Below are 18030 nucleotides of genomic sequence, written 5' to 3'. Positions count from 1 at the left end.
GTACGCTGCATGTACAGCGGCGGTACTTCAGAGGCAATGGCGAGGCGGAAAGACAGCGTCACAATTGTCAGTCGATCAAGCCAACGCGTCTGGACGGACTCCGGGAAAGAAGACTTCCATTTAGTGCCGGGTCACTGCATTAGAGTCCACAGAGACAGGTGGCGTAGGACGAACAGCCAGCGGGCAGGACCCAGAAATCGATCTTGGTATCGGCCACTCATGAAAATGACATTCTGGCATCCAGTGTCATGCAAGAGATTAATATTCTGAGTGAGCCCCATAGCACCAGTATTGTTGCGACCTTTACTGGGATGCCTCCTTGATTTCCAAGGCGGATCAAGCGGGGGCATGGAACCCTGTCAGAGGACTCCCTTCCCTCCGAGGTAGACCACGGGCATAGCCAAAGTTTGTATGGCCTCCTGGGGGCACATGCTTCAGTATTTTCCTGGTGAGGAATATAGTACAGCTCTTTTGACGCTGGATTCCATCACAGTGTCAGATTTCCATCACAGTGTCAGATACCGGACTGACTCGTGCCATCTGAAGCATGTATCTTGGCAGTACAGCGCCGCCACAATCAGAAACAACGGCTGTTGCTGAAATGCGAGAAATATCAATTCCTGCGGCGAACGTACTGAAGTACACTCTTCAGGAGGACGATCCGGCAACGGGTTATGCTTTGCCATCTACCACTTAGGCGCCAAAGTGCCCTTGGGGTTGACTTTGCATGCCCAGTGAGGTTACAGCCAATAGCGACCATCCAGAAATATCTGAACAGGAGGCGAATCCTCGTTGTCTGGATAATTGTATTGCTGCCAAAATTATTTGGCGTAGATTACCCATTGCCCATGGGAGACATAATTTGTTGTAAAGAGACCGCATAAGGAGCGCCTAGCCAGCAGAGATGGTGATGCTAGCAACTTGCCTCATCAAAGTCGTGCTTCCTTCTTCGTCTTCAATCCCAACTTCGATTGATGTTTGTGGCCGACTCTTGTTGAGGCCTTCTAATAGTGAACAAGCTTTGCAGACCTTTTGACTCGACAGATAGCCGCATCTCTCGCACTGACCCATGACTTGTTTGACGACTTTCCCTTTGCGGCGGCCACGGTGTTTCTTGTCGTGTATAGACACCGTGTTCGGCTGCGATGTTGGCATGGGTTCAACACTTTTGGATGGCAACTTGATCTCAGTCTCTCGGTCGATCGCTGCTTCATTGGCCGCCAGTTGTTTCTCCATTTGATCCATCGAGGTCACGTTGGAGTTCCCTCCGCCACAGCCGTTGACTTCCTCGCCACCGTCGCCCGCACACGATGTTGACCCGCTTACTTCGGGAGGCACAAGTGCTGCCATATCCTCCCCGCTCTTGACAATGTCCAGGATACTACTGGGTCGTATTTTTTCAAGATCCTTTATCAGTGTTCTTGCGCTTCCTCGAAATGCTTCGGGTGAGTAGATGCATTCAGTGCTAAAATAGTCGAGTTTCTTGTGATGAGCGTACAACACGATTTCCTTCTCATAGGCGTACTTGAGAGGCTTGCTTCGCTTGATCTCACTGGCCGCACTGGATGTCATGATTGACGTAGCCCGAGCCAGCCTGGGCAGATCGCCGCGGAGGAGGTTCATCATGACAGTTTCCGCAACGTCGTCAGCATTGTGGCCCGTCACCACATGCTTGATTCCCAACTTTGCCGCGCCTCGATCCAGTGCTTGTCGACGGAAAACTCCACAATAGGTACAGTTCCCCTTCTTCCCGACTTGCGCCACTACCTGGTCCATTGTCCAGCCATAGAGTTGGTCATATCCGACAATTTCCAAGGGCATCTCATACTGGACAGCATTTCGTTTGACGGTCTCGAGACTGTCGTCACGATACCCTTTGATCCCTTCATCGATGGAGAGCAGAACCAAGTTCAAGCCATAATCATGGCGCTCATTCAATGTTTTTAAGACCGAAGCAAGGACTGTGGAATCCTTTCCGCCGGAAGCGCCTATGGCCACTCGTTCTCCGCGGTGGAATAGTTTGTTACTCACGATTGTTTGGTGGATCTCATCCTCGAACACCGCCAGAAAACATTGCTTGCAGATTTTTTGCGAGTTCTTGGGTCTGATCACTTGCGCCCGAGCGTCTTTGCATACCTCACAAATTGACGGAGGCATTGTTCTTGTCTTCAGGCCCGAGATGAAGAATTCTCTAGGAAGGAAAATATGCCGTAAAGCGGCAAATCCAGATGAGTGATACATACGGTGGAGTGGTGACCGCACCGCAGCGAACTGTGACCAGCCACGGCGGAGCATAACACTATAGACGTCGTTTTTGTAATCGCCCTTGAAATGATTCTGTGATAATAAATGTCCAAGTTGAGAAAAGTCAGCGTCTGCTCACCGCACTCCCTGGCTTCCTGTCGCTCGCTCGAATGCATTCTACTTTACAGGCGGAACTGAGGTTCAGCCAGATCCTTAAGTCCACCTGTCGCCAGTGCGCCCGACAACAGTCCAACAGACCACGTTCATTCCATAACGCTCGTCGATTTCGCGCTCCTCAAGAGCCTACCAGTAATGCAGGCTCGACAAACGGACGAGATGCCGGAGATGAGGCGAACAATATACAGGCTCGGGCGGAGATAGCGAGAGAAAAGGCCAGACTCGAAGAAGTCAAATCGCAGGTTATCCAACAGCGGCCAACACCTACCGATCCCCCTTCCGACAATGTTGATCAACCACAAACACAGAGCTTCTATGGCTCCTCTGCAAAGAGGCGACTCCGAAGTCGAATGCTCAAGGATGTGGAACCGGACCAGAAGACTCCAGAATGGCTTCTAGCAAACAATATTTCTTTGTACGGCGAAGGGACTCTAGCGGTAGGAGCACCTTCAAGGATCCAAGTGGTGCCCGCCGATTTGGTTACTGGAGAGCCTTTGGAGCACAGCACTGCTTCGGGCCCGAATGGCGATCCCCGCGATCCGAATAAGGAAGATCAAGAGTCGGAAGCAAAACGGCAATTGCCTGTGGAAGACGAAGAGTCGTTAACCTCGGACGCGGGAAGGTCGTTTTCTCCGAATGCAGGAACGCCTTCTTCGGTTGAAAAGAGATATTATGTCATTGCCGGGCAGTACGAAGAGGTCGAAAGGACGGCGAGGGGGCTTATGCAGATACCACAAGTCAAGGACACTCTGGGTGAGACAGATTTCATGAAAAGCCACCTACTCGTTCAGTATGCCGGCAAGGATGGTGATCTACTGCTTGAGCACGTTGTTGAAGATCTGGCCCGCAATCTCGGTGCCGATCTCATGGTGTTGGACGCCCAGGATATTGCCGACCTTATCTTTCGCTCCAATCAACAGTCGCGCACTGCTAAAGCCGGACGTATGTTGAGCTATGATGTCTTTACAAGTGCATATCCCACATCTCCTGAATTCAGTCAAACACAGGCACCCAGGGAAGAGGATGAAGATGACGACGACATGATGGACGACTTTGAGAGTCCGCCAAATTCTTCTCAGATGGGCATGCCTGTGATAATTGGGAAGCCGATATCCATCGATCTGAAGACGATGTTCTCGCCTGGTGGAAGAACAACAAGGTCAGACATACCTGTATCGCCTATGAAGCTGGTGTCTGACATGTTGAATATGAACAGTGGCTCGTCATCCCAAGACACAACACGCCCGTTTGTTGGTGTAGTCGACAGTCTATTGAACAGCTTCTTAGAGAAACGTCTGAAGCCCACCGAGAGAGCCACGAGCAACCCTTTAGCTAGGAGTCTGAAACTTGAGGAATTACGCGAGTACACATCAAAGCAAACGGGCGTACCGAAAGATGCAGCTATTTTACATGTCAAGGACTTGGAAGCGATCCAAGAAACCAGTATCGGTAATCAGTTCCTTCAGGAGCTGTATCGACAAGTGGCCAAGAGAAGAAGGTCAGGGACACCCCTTCTCCTCGTAGGCACAGACTCGGCACGCGAAGACCAGGAACCTTTCACGACGCAACGGATCACTGACACCCAGACCGGAGAGCGTGATGAGATCTCCCACAACATCATTTTGACCCCGGTCTTACCCAACACCACCTCCAAACTCGCCCTTCTTCATGACCGGAAGCAGCGCATTGCCACGATCAACATGCGACATTTATGGGAGATGATGAGATATCGCAAACCATCTGTGTTCGCTCATCTTGAACCCGGATTCTGGCGGCGGGACTTCTTCAACCACGTCACTAAGAGTGATAGGACCTGTCTGGAAGCACAGGTCTGGAGCCATTCGTATGTGCAACGCCTGGCCACGTACATTGCTGGAGCCGCACCGCCAATCAGCAATATTCCCGGTATCACAGACAAGAAAGAACTTCAAGATTCTCTGGCCGCTGTTCAAGGCTTCTCGGAGCCCGTCATCTCTGCGGCGACGGCTCACTTGCATCATAGCGACAAGACCAAGACACGGTGGGCGGAAAAGCAAGAAAAAGAGATGAAGGTGGAGACGCCCGAACGACAGAAGCCCAAAGAAGATGCACGACTCGCCGCAATCCGGGCTTCGGCTTCGAAGTACGAAAAGCGCTTGATGGGCGGCATAATCGAAGCAAAGAACATCAACACAACATTCAACGACGTTCACATGCCTGTGGAAACCATCGACACCCTCCAGACCTTGACGACGCTCTCGCTTATCCGGCCTGATGCTTTCAAGTACGGCGTTCTTGCGTCGGACAAGATTCCAGGTCTATTGCTCTATGGCCCCCCAGGCACGGGCAAGACTCTAGCTGCAAAGGCTGTCGCCAAGGAGTCCGGCGCGACCATGCTAGAGGTCAGTGCGGCCGACATCAATGACATGTACGTGGGCGAAGGCGAGAAGAACGTAAAAGCACTCTTCAGTCTGGCCAAGAAGCTGTCACCATGTGTGATTTTCCTCGACGAGGCGGATGCCATGTTCAGCGCGCGGAGCAACCAAGGCCGACGTGTCAGCCATCGCGAACTGCTCAATCAGTTCCTCAAGGAGTGGGACGGCATGAGCAACGATTCCGGCAGTGCGTTTATCATGGTCGCGACCAACCGACCTATGGACTTGGATGATGCCGTACTACGTCGTCTTCCCAGGCGTTTGTTGGTTGATCTGCCCACGGAGCCCGATCGATTGGCGATTCTGAAGATCCATCTGCGGCATGAGACCCTTGCCGACGATGTCGACTTGGCCCTCCTGGCGAAGAGGACGCCTTTCTACTCGGGCTCTGATCTGAAGAACGTCTCCGTGGCGGCTGCCCTCAACGCTGTTCGTGAAGAGAATGAACTCGCAAAGAACCACACAGGCGAGGAGCCCTACCAACATCCCGAGCGTCGGACCTTGAGCTGGAAACACTTTGAGAAGGCGCTCGAGGACATCTCCGCTAGTATTTCTGAGGACATGAGCTCGTTGAGAGAGATCAAAAAGTTCGACGAGCAGTTTGGCGACAAGCGCGGCAAGAAGAAGAAGACTCCTCGTTTGGGGTTTCCAACTCAGGAAGAGGAGAAGGCGCGTGACACGGTAAAAGTGCGAGAGTAAGGCTTCTCGAGCAGTCATGGACTTTGGTAATAAACGCTCGGATACAGAACAGGGTTGGATGTCCTAAAATGCCTAGGTAGCGGCTAGTAGATGTTAATTAAGAAGATACACCATCTCTTGCGAAACCATTCTATATTGACTCTTGATGTTTCCCATCCAGGTCATTCTATCCGTCTATGATATGATCACGCATTTACTGAAGATAATCATATCTATGTACGCCACGATATCCACCGTTCTTTATACGGTTCACCCATGCAGTGGTTCTTGATTCATCAAGCCGTGACCAATCAACTGATCTATAGTCTTTGTGCCATTCTTTCTCTCTCGCTCAGTCCAGATGAGATGAAGCGATGGATTGGATGCCTGTGCCTTCAACCCATTCATCATCCTGCCTCTTCCGTCAAGGTCCCATCCATCACACCGTCTGCTCTGCTCTGCTCTGATCACCCCAGCTCACCTCCTAGTCCCAAGAGCTGTTTCTCAACGCAATTTTTCAACCACCGTCTCCTCAACCTTCTCGACAGCCCAGTCCAAGACCTCTCTTAACCTCCAACGTCCCTGTCCAGGACACACATCAATTTGATGTTCCTTACATTTGTTGTCAGCAAAGACGCACGCATCAGCGTCTCCATTCACAAACATCCAGCTGTGGTCTCTCGCATAATTCGGCCAAACGACATCTTTGACATAGCCCGGCGGATCGACCCAGAACCCTTCGAGAGTGACGTAGCCCATTCGCGCGAGACGGCGTTGAAGCATTTGGTCGCGTGTCACGGGGAGGAATAGGCGGCGGTCCAGGAGGGTTCGGGAAATGGTGTGGAGATGGGCGAGAAGGGAGACCGAGGAGGCGGAGGCGCTGCCGGAGCCGGTGGATTCTACCTCTGATCCAGGAGGTTCAGAGTATAATAGAAACCCGTCGAGGACACAGATGCGGATTTCCTTTTCGTACGGGTCCGACTGGAACGTGTCCACCTTGCCGGCGCACTCAAGAGAAGCAGAAGCAGTGATGGATCTGATAGTCCGTTCGAACCACCCCTTCACTTCCCTCTTGATGCGCTCGACTTCCTCGTCGCGGATGTCGATGGGTCCAATGGCGTTTTGGTCTTCTTTGCTCAATGTGTCGGGTGGTAAAGTGCCGTGGTTGCGGACGTGGCGGAGTGTATTTTCCAAAAGGGGCAGGTCCAGAGATTCGACGCAGTCCCAATCTAGGAGGTCGCGGGTGCCGTATTCGGGTGAACTTACTGTGGCGACGGGGACACTGGTAGGAAAAGTCAACAATGTCAGTCTTTGGAACTTGACTGTGGTGGAAGGAAGGATGGAAAGAAGGAAGAGAGCCAGACAGGCGAGGCAGGTATGGGATGATATATCTGAAAGTGAGAAGAGGGAATAGATGCATGCGGCCACTGTCCTCGACCTTTGCCTCACAGAATGGAATAGGGATAGTAGGTAGGGCAAATGACAGGTCTGGCGTCTTCAAGAGACCTCTGACGGCCTGCTTGGTGTTCGTTCGCGAGAAGTAGGGGAAGTGGACAATGCATAGTAGCCACTGGAGACAGCAGAGCATACTAACCCCATGGGCATGCCTTCCACATCTCTCGAGAGGAATCATGAGCAATGAGAGTGCATTCGCTCCATCGTACCCAATGACAGTCATCCAACAAGAACAAGAAAGGGGAAAGCATGACTTGGATGAGGAGGCAAAACTAGAAACCAAAAGCCGAACCCAAACACAAAACCAATCTGATCTGAATCAACTTACTCTTTATCCGTCTTGTAGAAATCATCCTCGTGCAACACAAACAGCGTCACTTTCCACCGACACGACCTGCCTTCCTCCTGCATCTGGCCACCATCAGCACCAGAGGTCAGCGACGGCTGCTGCTGCTGATGCTGTGTTCCTTCACCATGACCAGCTTCAGCTTCAGCTTTCCCAGCCTTTATCGACGGAACACCAACTGGAACAGTGATTTCGAAATCAAAAATCGTTCTCAAAAGCCTCGCGAGTGTGGTTTTCCCACTCGATGACGGGCCAGACAATCCGATCAGAATTGTTTGGAGTGCAGCATTGCTTCTGCTCCGGCTTGGGCTGGTATCTGTATCTTTATCCTGGTTTTGCGGATTCCTCGGTTGGTCTTTGTTCTCGTCTTCCGTGGCTGCTACTATGGACTGTGGCACGGTGGTCATTCTGACAGTGCCTAGCTCCCTAGCTCATGAGGTTCTATCGATGGGTTGTGGATAGAGTAAAAATAAATGGCTGCGGCAGAGGACGGATCGGCCGATTTATCTTTTTCAAAGTGGTTGACTTCCTAGTCACATAGCTTTTGCGCCAGAATTGAGGAAGTATATAGTGCGGTAGAACATAAAGGGACTCAATTGTTAGTACTTAGTACCGGGATCTGTGAAAGGCACAGCTGAACTGCACGAGAAGTATACGATTATAATGCTCACAGTATATCATATCATTGCCGAAGAATGATTACTTGATTGGGGCCAATGTAGTCAATCTGGCCAATAGGAAACTGTTACCAGGGTTCATGACATAGACCGGGGGCTTCGTAAGGCTGAGAGCTTCGTGAAACCGACCTTACCGGACCACCTTGCAGCATTACATCGAGCCCTACAGGTATTGGTACTATTAGGTGAAAGCCAGGACAACATAAGGTGGGAAGGCCGAGATCACATTTCCGAGAAGGAAAAAGGAAGCAGTCGAATCTGCCCACGTAGTCATACCACGAACATCGTTAGAGCCCGTTCTATCAGACACCAGGCTGGAATGACCAACAATCTCCTATCTCCTAATCCTATCTCCTAGGTACCTTACTAGAAACCGCAAAATCCAGATCTGAATTCGGATCCGTATCGGACGGAATGCCCATTTGCCATTTCTTCACGGCTCGTCACCCATCCCCATCGTCCATCTTTCACTGCGTGCGTACATCCTTCCAACTCCATTTCACCTGATAATACTCCTCCAACGCAGCGCATGTTCTGATCTTCCCAGTCCTCTCTGCACAGAGACCAAGTAGACAAAAAGACACAGACAGGCAGATAGACAAACAATAACCAGCCGCCCAGAAATCTCGGAAGCTTGAGCAACGGGGCGTGACGTTGCTCCATGAAGTAGCTCCATCACCGCAGGGATACCAAAAGCTCGCTTCCAGGTCCAGAGTCGGATTACCCAAAAACCAAACGCTGATAAACAATATGATACAAGTTTTGTTGGTGTGTCGAGATTGAGCCGCGAACTTGCGGCATGTCCACCTCGCTGGTTGAGGGTCAGGAAAAGCCGTACGGTGGCCTGCGGTGGAAATGATCATCTCCAATCATCGGTGAGCGATTCATTGCCGGGGATGCAAAGAATGGCAGTCAAATTAAGACTCTTTTGCCGTCTTTTGGGATAGACTTCAAGGACCATAACCGGGAGGCAGACACCAACGCTACGTTGAACAACGATCTCACACACAATGCGGACGGCCCCGCGGCGTCGTCGGCAGGCGTCCAGCTCCCCCAACAGGTCAAGGAAACCAATTTTTAGACATCCTTGGCCTGCTTTCGGCGGCGCGAGCATTTGGTGGTGCCATTCTATGATGCAACACCTGCAGCGCCTTTCTGTCTTTTGCCCCCTATCTTGGGACTGGGCTTGACCTTGTTCGCTCCACCCGAGTCTCCCCCTGGATTTTCTTCTTCGAGCTTGACGGCACTGGCTCGTCGCCGTTTGTTCGAAACATTCGGGCTAGTGTTCGTGCTTGGGCCCTGGCTTCCACTGAGGTTTGAGCCTTGAGCACTCATCTGATGCATCATCGCAACCCCACCCGCTGAAGGGTTCTGATTCTGTGCGGGACTCGGGGTATGCACAGGGCCTCCTCCTCCTCCCATGAGAGGTGACCCTTGGGCTTGAGGAACTCCCAGATGTCCCATTCCCGGTGAGTTCATCATCGTCGGACCATTCATGCCGGGGTTCATGGCATTAGCATATGAAACTTGGGCATTGGCGGCTCGGGCAATTTGATTCTGCATGCGCACATTATTGGCCTGAGCCATAGCCTGGGCGTTTTCTTGAGTAACCCGGAACAATGTGTCCTTAATGCCAATCCCCGGGTGGGTGTGGAAATACTCCATAAGAGGTCCCATGGCGGTCATGACCTCCGCGATCTAGAGTAAAGAATTAGTCCCACCTCACTAAATCAAAGTCAGAAGTGGTGCTCACCTCCAAAAACTGGAAGATGTGATTTGGCACTCCCCATTCGCCGACTCCCGAGCTGGGAATAGTGGGCACTGAGTTCGCCCCGCCGGCTTTTCCTTGGGCTCGCTTGACATTTTTGTTGATTTTGGGGCTCTGCTTGGTTTCCGGGGAGGGTGGCTGTAGAAGAGCATTCCTAGGGATATATTCTTGCCATCCGGATGTGCTGATGTTGAGGTGTTCAATCTTGGCCATTTCGTCGAAAATGACGCGCAACTGTCCCGTCGTCGTGACACGGATATCATTGTTGAAGACATATGTCAGACTGGCATTGCCGCTGAAGATTTGGACACCGCCGTTGGGTAGCTTGCTCTGGTTGTGATCGTACGACTGCAACAAGACCTTTTTCACGCCACTCGCAAAGTGGGTGTGATAGTAGCGAGCCAAACAGGGATACTGGAGCATAAAGGTTTTGTCGACACCATTCTTGTTGCTGAACAGTTGCTGCCTTATCGAACCAAACTGCGAGAAGTACCTTGCAATAATCCCATCCCAATAGTCCAAGTCATTAGGCCGTTCGGGGGCTGCAAGTGTGTCCTGGTACATGATCAGTTGCAGGATACACTGGCCTCCCATCATCACGTCCTGCTTGTGGATGTCAGGAGGCATAAGCATGGTGCTGGGCACATCATGTTGTTGCTTTACGGTTGGTTCTTCTTCGGGTTCGGTGGCCTTCGCCGGTTGGTTGGCAGCTTGGTTTTGCTGCTGGTTGCCACCTGCCTGTGCTTGTGGCTGCTGAGGCTTAGGATGAGGCGGTTGTGGGACAGGCTGCGAGGTCGGCACAGGCTGCTGAGGTGCCTGCGTTTGAGGGACTGGAGTAGGCTGTGAGACAGGGGTTTGATTTTGTTGTTCTTGTGACCGCGACATCTGCATTTGGTGCGCGGCAGCTCTCTGACTCTGGGCGGCTATTTGAGCTGCATGTTGTGCCTGGGCGTGCTGCTGCATCAAACGCTGCTGATGTTGTTGCTGCTGGAAATTCTGAACCTGAGCGGCGTTGTTGGGATTCATCTGCATCTGCGGATGCATCCCCATACCCATCTTCATCTGTGCCAGTTGCGCTTGATTGAACGGCGCTCCGTTTGGCATGCCCATCGGAATACCCTGTTGCTGCTGTGCCTGCATTTGCTGCATCATGCGCTGTCGAGCGATCATCTGTTGCTGCTGTTGCGGGGTCATGGGCATTTGACCAAAATTCATTTGCGGGTGTTGCTGCTGAAACATTTGCTGGGGCCCAAGATGTGCCATGGCCATGGTACCGTTGTGCATAGGACCAGGCGCAGGTGTGCCGGCACCTGGAGGCATGCCTGTTACCAAAGGTCCTTGTGTAACCTGAGGCCCTGAGACGCCTGGATGCATGCCCTGCATCATACCAGGCCCGGGTTGTCCCCCCATGTGGCCAGCTCCTGGATGTTGCATTCCCGCCATAGGATGTCCATGAGGCATACCTGGATGCCCAGGAGCCATACCCGCATGGGGTGCGAAGTTCTGGGCAATCATCTTTGGCGACGCTTCCTTTGAGTCGAGTCACCAACGAACGACCTAAAAAGGAACGTCGTGCGCACGTGTCGAGGCGTCCGACGTCCTGATAACAACCTCCGCGACTTTCGAGTCTAATTTAGCTGACCCGTCTCTTGTGTCCGTCTTGAAGTCTTCAGGCCCCACTTTTACCGGAAGGTATGTGTGGTGTTCGCGACAAGGTAATCCGTGGTTACATGGGCACTCAACCAGCCGACGCGGTCGATGCGATCCGGATCTTCGCGAGGTTGGGAGTTTTGCAGTTGTGGAAGACGCGCAGAGGAGAGGTGGTTGAGACGGTGCCAACGTCCCCGGACCGTGCGATGAGGGTGTAGTCAGCAAAACGATAAAGAACACGGAAGGTTCATTGGCGGCAGATCGTGTGGAATACGGTGCGCATCAGCTTCATGTTCGAATGAGCTTCATCAGGTGGATGTTGGCAGAATATCAGGTGAGCCGTTGTTTAGGTTCGTGTACGGGCGTCGTTATCGGGCGACTCGTGATCCGAGAGCGAGAACGGAGCGACAAGTCGGGGCATCCACGTTGCGCGACCTGGGCACAGGAATAACGAGGGCGCAGAAACGAGCGAACAACGATAAAGAGGCCGAGAAGAGGTGATGTGTGTCGCAAGCGATACCCAGGACTCGATGGGATCACGATGTGCAGTGGGTTGTGGGCACGGGGCGACAAAGTCGAGGCAAAGGTTGAGTTGAGGGTGCGTTCGTAGGATCGACGAGAGAGTCGGGCTGCAGCGGCAGTGGCAGTGGCAGAGGCAGTTTAGTTGCTGGCTGGGGAGGCGGAAGGCGGAAGGCGGACTGATCAGTGAGACAAAAGCAGAGGGTGCAGTTCGCTCTCCGGGGGGCCTGCAGCATCACTGCTACAGTACTACCGTTGTAGGTAGTTGTACTGTGGACTACGACGACCTGACGTGCTGGCGCCATAGGTAGGTACTATTGGTTGATCAGTGGTTAATTGCCAAGCTCCGGCCCCGAGAAGTCGTTCTAACCACATCAGAGCTAGCGGGAGTTGCTGTTTTCCCACCTGCCCTGCGTCAGCCAACAAATAAAGATTTTCTGATTCCTATATATTTCCATTCAGTCTTCTGCTTCAAGTTCTACTCTTCCTCTCACTGAACCTGACCAGAACCTTGGTTTGGACACTCCGGTGCCTGGCTCCCTCTCTTCTCATGATGTTTTGCTGCCTGTATTGCCGTTGAGCTGCTCACACTCTTGTCAGTACAGCGCTGTTACTATGGTATGTTTCTCCGCGTCTCTTGCACTCAAGCTTGCTGCACCCTCTACTTCAAAGATGACATCTTAATCTACTTCTTCACAATACTCTGAGTCGCCCTTGAAGAAACATTCGGATCGTCATCGCTGGACGGTCTGTTACTAGCCAGTATTTCATGTCTGATTCTGTTATCCAACGCATTGGTTGTCGATTGAACTTTTGCCGAATCATGGCTAACAACTCTGAAGATGAATTCTAGGGTCCCCGTGTGCATGATCTAGCCAACGACCGCCATCTCTTTGTCTATCAATGTACGTATCCTCCCTCCTTCACGTTCGTCCAACCCCCTTCTATGATGAAAACCTTTTCCACATTCGCAGTTTCCACGCTAGCCCTGGCATGAACCCAGTAAGTCCAGGTGTCGATGAGCGCGCAATCTTCCTTGGATGTCTGACTGGAATTTACCCTACATCTGTCTGCAAGAGTTCGCTTGGAAACACGACGGCTGACATTTCTGCTCAACAGGTAGTTTTTGTGTCATCGTACTCGCCGCAGAGAATGGAGAACAAAGTTGGAGTAGACTTGCATTTGCAAGGAACACATTAAGGACATAGGAGTACGTGGTATTGTTGGTACTTGGGCAGTAAAATTGTGCTCAGAATGTGTGTGCAACTTCTGGTTGAACATTTTCTGGCGCCCCAGTTACTAGTAGGACTGTTACAATGCAAAACTTCTGTGGACCTAAACTTTCGCTCGCTGGTAACATCCCCTTTGTCACGTAAAAATCTCACGCCTCTAGCTCATGGCTGAGAGAGGCACCACACAGTCACCTGCTCCGATAGTACACTACTAGTAGTATCGTAGACTGCTCGTTCTGAGTGTGTTGCACAATGATGGCTTTCACTGTCGCAACAACTTGTTGCTGATCCCCCACGGGACTTGATATTTGCACTCTGCAGCACTGGCATTCCAAAAGTTCACCGTGCAGACCAGATCGAGCTTGCAGCATGCTGTATTATTGTTGGCTTTCCTCCCATTTGGACAGCTCAACTTATGAACGCCCCCTCAGCTGCCTCCACCACTTTGGCGCTCCGCCGGGCGTCAATAAAGAGGTCTTCACACTCAGCCACGTCCTCGGGGGAGATCTCCTGTCTTCCATTGACCTTGGCCAAGATGCTGCTGGGCGTTAGCAGCTGCAGCGCGTAGCGTAACGACACGTTCGTGCCATGCTGCGAAAGCTTCTCCACAGCTGCGTCCGTAATGGACAGGCCCTCGGTCTTTGCGCGTAGCCGAATGATGGTCTGCACTTCAGAGGCATTGTATGGATGTGTGGGGATGATAAGCAGGCGGGCTAATAGATCCGGCGGGACGCCATGAGCGCCTTTGATGTCCTGGGTGCCGCGGATGACGGTGTTACCCCGATTCGAAGCCAAAATAACTATCGGCGAGATGGGCGATTCGAGAGCGCGGTTGAGGTATGTAAAGCATTCGATGTCGAGCATGTGGACCTAAAAGCCGCCCAGGTTGTCAGCATTGCTAGAACACAATAGTCGGTGAGAAAACATGCTGGTAATAACGTACCTCGTCAATGAAGAGAACACCGGGCACCAACTCTGCAACGCCCTGATCGATATAACGACTGACCACCTTGTTGATCTCTGCTCTCAACTTGTCCGTGATCTCGGTCTTTTTCGGCTTCATCAGTTGACCCATCATGCTCATAACATCCTGGCCACCCTGGGGTCGTGCGTTGGCAATGTCCAGATCATGGAGCGTGACATCTTGCACGACTTCTTTCTTCTTGTGCACCTCTCCCTTAGGCACAGGCACATATTCCTCGGCTTCCAAATCGAACTCTGTGGCGTACGCGTCTGACCGCCCGACTCTCTTGCAGGCGCCGGTGTTGGCTTCGATGTAAACGACATCGCCGACCGTGACTCTTTCTTTCTGAATGGCCTCGTAGATGCTAGGATCTAGCCTTAATTTCTTTGTGCCTTTTGCCGACTTGAGTGTGATGATGAGGTGGGAGATGGTTCGGCCGAATCCGCCCAAAGGGTTCTCTGACTCTTCGGGAATGAGTTCGGTGACTTCGCCTTCGTAGACTTCTTTCGTTTCGCGCACTCGGAGCCCTGGTCGCGATTTCTGTCAGTCGAACAGAACATGCGCATTCCACGCGCCGGTCGGTCTCACCTATTGCTCTTCGGAAGTTTTCCATCAGCGCCTCTGTCTTCTTGACCTCTGTAGAGTACACTTCGCTGCCCACAATTGGACAGAACGGCACCTTGGTCCCTAGTTCTTGCGACACTGCCAACGCCAACGCTGTTTTGCCTGTGCCGGGGCCGCCTGCTAGTAACACCGCCCTCCCAGACATCTTTTTGGCCTTGATGAGGTCGACAACCACGCCGCATGCCTATTTCATGTTAGAATCGTGACAAAACAGTGTTGGTTGCGAGGGGCGCATCGTACCTCGCGGGCAGCGGTTTGGCCAACGAAACCATTCCCAGAGATCTCGGCCGTGCCGTCAGGCCGTAGACCCAAGCCTTTGATATGTGTATGCGCCGCGGTTCTGTTTTCGCGCGAAGAGCCCTTGACTTCGCTGATGTTGACCATCCTGCAGCGACAGCCTCAAAAGGCTATCTCTTGTTTCTGAACAGTGTGCGATGTAGGCAGAATATCGCGCAAGGTGATCGAGAGCAGGGGATATGGATTATAGACGCGAGTTATGCGGAATAACTGGGGGAGGGATTGTAGCCAAAATGATGGAAATGATGGCCTGGGCCCGCGATGTTTCCAAAACCGCGCTAAAAAGTTGGAAGCTCGACTTTCACTCAAAGTCAGTGTCCGCAAACTCTCCCTTTGCAGTGTCACACAACCGGACGACGACCCCGTGCGCGCCTTGTCCTCTACGCCGTCGACGTCCCAGAAACTCGATATTTAGTTGCACTGTAGGTCTGCTGCAGTTGCTGCGGCCTAACGTGCAAAAATGTCGACGTCGGCCATCACCAAGTTACCGCCCGTTGTGCGCAGCCCGACAACGCTTCAGTACCTCGAATACCTGGGCAACCGATCACACGACCCATACTTCAAACCGAGATTTACATTCCGCAGCGAAGACCGGAAGCACACCTTTGGCTTGCCAGAAATCCGAAATACAGACCCTTTGATGCCGCCGTATCCCTACGGCAAGAACCCGCACTTTAAAGAAGCCAACTTCGGTCTCTACGGCGGCGCCACGCTCCAGTCCGGCAACAAAATATCCAAAGGCCGGAACAAGGGCAAAACACTACGGAAATGGTTTCCCAACGTCAGAATCGAGACGCTACGGAGTGAGGCCCTGGACAAAGAGCTCAAGATCCCAGTCACGGCTCGTGTGCGGAGGACGATTGAGAAATGCGGTGGACTCGACCAATATGTCACGGGCACGAAACCCGCACGGATAAAGGAGCTGGGTCTGTTGGGATGGAAACTCCGATGGCTAGTGATGACGTCCCCTAGATGGCAGGAGAGATTTGCGAAGCAACGGACCGAGCACCAGTTGCCGGAAGAGTTTTCATTGACGAGTACCTTTGAGGCTGCTTGGAACAATGAAAGCATCAGAGCCAAGTTCATCAAACAGCAAGAGGAGGCGTGGAATGATCTCCGTGAAGCAGCCGTGAGGTTCGAGAGGCATGTGCAGAAACACTGGATCGAGAATGGAGAGAAGGAACCATATGAGATTCCTAAGCTGGAGACGTTGCAAAGACGCACTCCTAGTACGTTGGATCTGCCGGAGCGACTTGCAAGAGAACAGACACGTGAGAAGCGTGCGGCTGCTAAGAAGGCAAATGCCGAAGTGCAAAGCAACATCGAGAAAGAGAAAGAGAAAACGGCAGCCGATGCAGAGTAGGTCGCATTGAACAAATTGTCTAGCCATTTCCATGGAGCGGTTGTCTCAAGAAGGGAGACAGAGCGGAAGCCCGGAATGAGCTCTTTTTCAAACGCGGGAAGCCTTGTTTGATTGGAGAGTCAACCATTTCTTGGAGCATGCACCAAGATGGCGTTCCCACACGCGCGGTCGCCATGTCGATGGGATATCTGCCTCGAAACTTGATGTCAGTCCATGACCTATTTACTGGCCCTAGGCGCGGCATGTATACTACGGATTTTAGAAGGGACTGATTGAAATGCCATGTCACGGCAAAGACTGGCCCTGTACGTCTGGCATAAGAGATAGGGGCATTACTTCTTCTCTGTCTGAATAGAGCGTCATATTGTGCCATAGTACCTAATTCAGCGCAAGGGACACATGAATCCTCCTTCACTCAGAACCTTTCTTTCCCTAAAGCTCCACCCGATCAACCTTTCTGGAACCCAAATCATGACCATTATCATTCACAAACAACCATTCCCACTCGGCGCCTTCGTGTCCGAACTATGTTCCTTCCCCTTTGCCTCCAACTCCTTCCAGCGCTGAAACAACTTAAGGAAAGCCGCAGGCTCCTGAGCACCACTGACTTCCCAGCGCTCATTAATATCGTAATGTGGCACGCCACTGATGCCTTTCATCCTAGCCTCCTCGGCAAGGTGGTCGACTTGTTCGCCATCCTTTCCGCTCTCCAAGTACTCCTTGATTTCGTCTCTCGTGCCGAGCCCAGCCTCGAGGCCGACCTCAATCAACGTGTCCAGGGTGGTGATGTCGACCTCCTGTTCAAAGTAACGTCTCCAAAGGCCCAACATGACTTTGTTCTGTGCTTCCTCGCCCCCACGGTTTTGGGCCCAGTAGACCAGTCGATGGCCGTTACGGCTGGGGCCGGTCATGCCGCCGAACTTGAAGTTCAATCCTTCCTCGGCCGCGACCTTGGTCAGCATGCCTTCGATTTGCTTGGCTCGTTCAGGGCCGAATTTGGCCGCGTACATCTCCCTCCGTGGGCGGGATTGTACGGGGAACGGTGGTGGCACTGGTCCCTTCCCCGCCACCAGCTGAGGCGGGGGATTGAGGTAGAATGGTATGTATACGAGACGGAACTTGTCTTCTGGATGTGTCTTTTTATGTTGGGCGATGGCCTTGGAGAGTCTGGTATGGCCTATGTAGCACCATGGACATACAATGTCGCTGGTGATGGTGATGTTGTAGTTCGTCATTGCGGCTGCAAAGAGGTGTCGGGTTGGGCGGAAGAGCATCAAATACCAAGAGGTAGAGACAATGAAGTGGGATGTTTCTCCTTGAAAGAGCACAGTTATAGTGGCTGCGTTGGGCTTGGATCCTTTCATCTGCTTTATAAACTCATCAACATTGTAGGTTAGTGAAGATGTGCAAAGTGAAGATGTGATGCGGTTACAGACCGTGCTGTTGATGAGTTGCTCTGTATTTGTCAGCCACCGTTGGGTCCGTTCTGGGATTTCGCGAAGCTTCGGCTTCCCCAGATCTGCCGGGCAGTCTTCATGAGACCCCCAACCGTGTGCATCGGGTATATGAGGACCAGAAGTCTCTCTTGTACGCAATCACCCGCATCGATGAGCACACGAATG

The 18030-nt window shown here is 52.2% G+C and overlaps 7 protein-coding genes across 7 annotated transcripts; 2 read left to right on the top strand and 5 right to left on the bottom strand.

Moving 5' to 3' along the window:
• Positions 1 to 891: 891 nt before the first annotated feature.
• HMPREF1120_06118 (uncharacterized protein) lies at positions 892 to 2157 on the bottom strand (the record flags this gene model as incomplete). Its single annotated transcript, XM_009160313.1, has 1 exon — positions 892 to 2157. The coding sequence occupies one exon, from the start codon at positions 2155 to 2157 to the stop codon at positions 892 to 894; it is 1266 nt and encodes a 421-aa protein (XP_009158561.1).
• A 201-nt stretch (positions 2158 to 2358) lies between these two features.
• Positions 2359 to 5662, top strand: HMPREF1120_06117 (adenosinetriphosphatase). Its single transcript, XM_009160312.1, has 2 exons — positions 2359 to 3580; positions 3638 to 5662. The coding sequence occupies exons 1-2, from the start codon at positions 2415 to 2417 to the stop codon at positions 5532 to 5534; spliced, it is 3063 nt and encodes a 1020-aa protein (XP_009158560.1). The 5' UTR covers positions 2359 to 2414; the 3' UTR covers positions 5535 to 5662.
• A 355-nt stretch (positions 5663 to 6017) lies between these two features.
• On the bottom strand, positions 6018 to 7721 carry HMPREF1120_06116 (uncharacterized protein; the record flags this gene model as incomplete). Its single annotated transcript, XM_009160311.1, has 2 exons — positions 6018 to 6795; positions 7297 to 7721. The coding sequence occupies 2 exons, from the start codon at positions 7719 to 7721 to the stop codon at positions 6018 to 6020; spliced, it is 1203 nt and encodes a 400-aa protein (XP_009158559.1).
• A 1398-nt stretch (positions 7722 to 9119) lies between these two features.
• On the bottom strand, positions 9120 to 11274 carry HMPREF1120_06115 (uncharacterized protein; the record flags this gene model as incomplete). Its single annotated transcript, XM_009160310.1, has 2 exons — positions 9120 to 9689; positions 9745 to 11274. 2 exons carry the CDS (start codon positions 11272 to 11274, stop codon positions 9120 to 9122), a joined length of 2100 nt encoding a protein of 699 aa, XP_009158558.1.
• Positions 11275 to 13568: 2294 nt separating this feature from the next.
• HMPREF1120_06114 (RuvB-like helicase 1) lies at positions 13569 to 15132 on the bottom strand (the record flags this gene model as incomplete). Its single annotated transcript, XM_009160309.1, has 4 exons — positions 13569 to 14030; positions 14104 to 14651; positions 14713 to 14932; positions 14989 to 15132. 4 exons carry the CDS (start codon positions 15130 to 15132, stop codon positions 13569 to 13571), a joined length of 1374 nt encoding a protein of 457 aa, XP_009158557.1.
• A 231-nt stretch (positions 15133 to 15363) lies between these two features.
• On the top strand, positions 15364 to 16829 carry HMPREF1120_06113 (uncharacterized protein). The gene has a single exon (XM_009160308.1). It carries the CDS (start codon positions 15506 to 15508, stop codon positions 16406 to 16408), a length of 903 nt encoding a protein of 300 aa, XP_009158556.1. The 5' UTR covers positions 15364 to 15505; the 3' UTR covers positions 16409 to 16829.
• Positions 16830 to 16893: 64 nt separating this feature from the next.
• HMPREF1120_06112 (protein disulfide-isomerase) lies at positions 16894 to 17643 on the bottom strand (the record flags this gene model as incomplete). Its single annotated transcript, XM_009160307.1, has 1 exon — positions 16894 to 17643. The coding sequence occupies one exon, from the start codon at positions 17641 to 17643 to the stop codon at positions 16894 to 16896; it is 750 nt and encodes a 249-aa protein (XP_009158555.1).
• Positions 17644 to 18030: the final 387 nt, after the last annotated feature.

The sequence above is a fragment of the Exophiala dermatitidis genome, assembly GCF_000230625.1.
Source record: "Exophiala dermatitidis NIH/UT8656 unplaced genomic scaffold supercont1.5, whole genome shotgun sequence".
Taxonomy (NCBI): Eukaryota; Fungi; Ascomycota; class Eurotiomycetes; order Chaetothyriales; family Herpotrichiellaceae; genus Exophiala; species Exophiala dermatitidis.
This window is presented reverse-complemented; position numbering and strand designations above follow the sequence as displayed.

Excerpts from the sequence above, each read along its gene's own strand:
- HMPREF1120_06117 (XM_009160312.1), top strand. The coding sequence starts at position 2,415 with ATGCATTCTACTTTACAGGCGGAACTGAGGTTCAGCCAGATCCTTAAG. Across the intron at positions 3,581-3,637 it reads CCTGGTGGAAGAACAACAAG|TGGCTCGTCATCCCAAGACA; the intron begins GTCAGACATACC and ends GAATATGAACAG.
- HMPREF1120_06113 (XM_009160308.1), top strand. The coding sequence starts at position 15,506 with ATGTCGACGTCGGCCATCACCAAGTTACCGCCCGTTGTGCGCAGCCCG.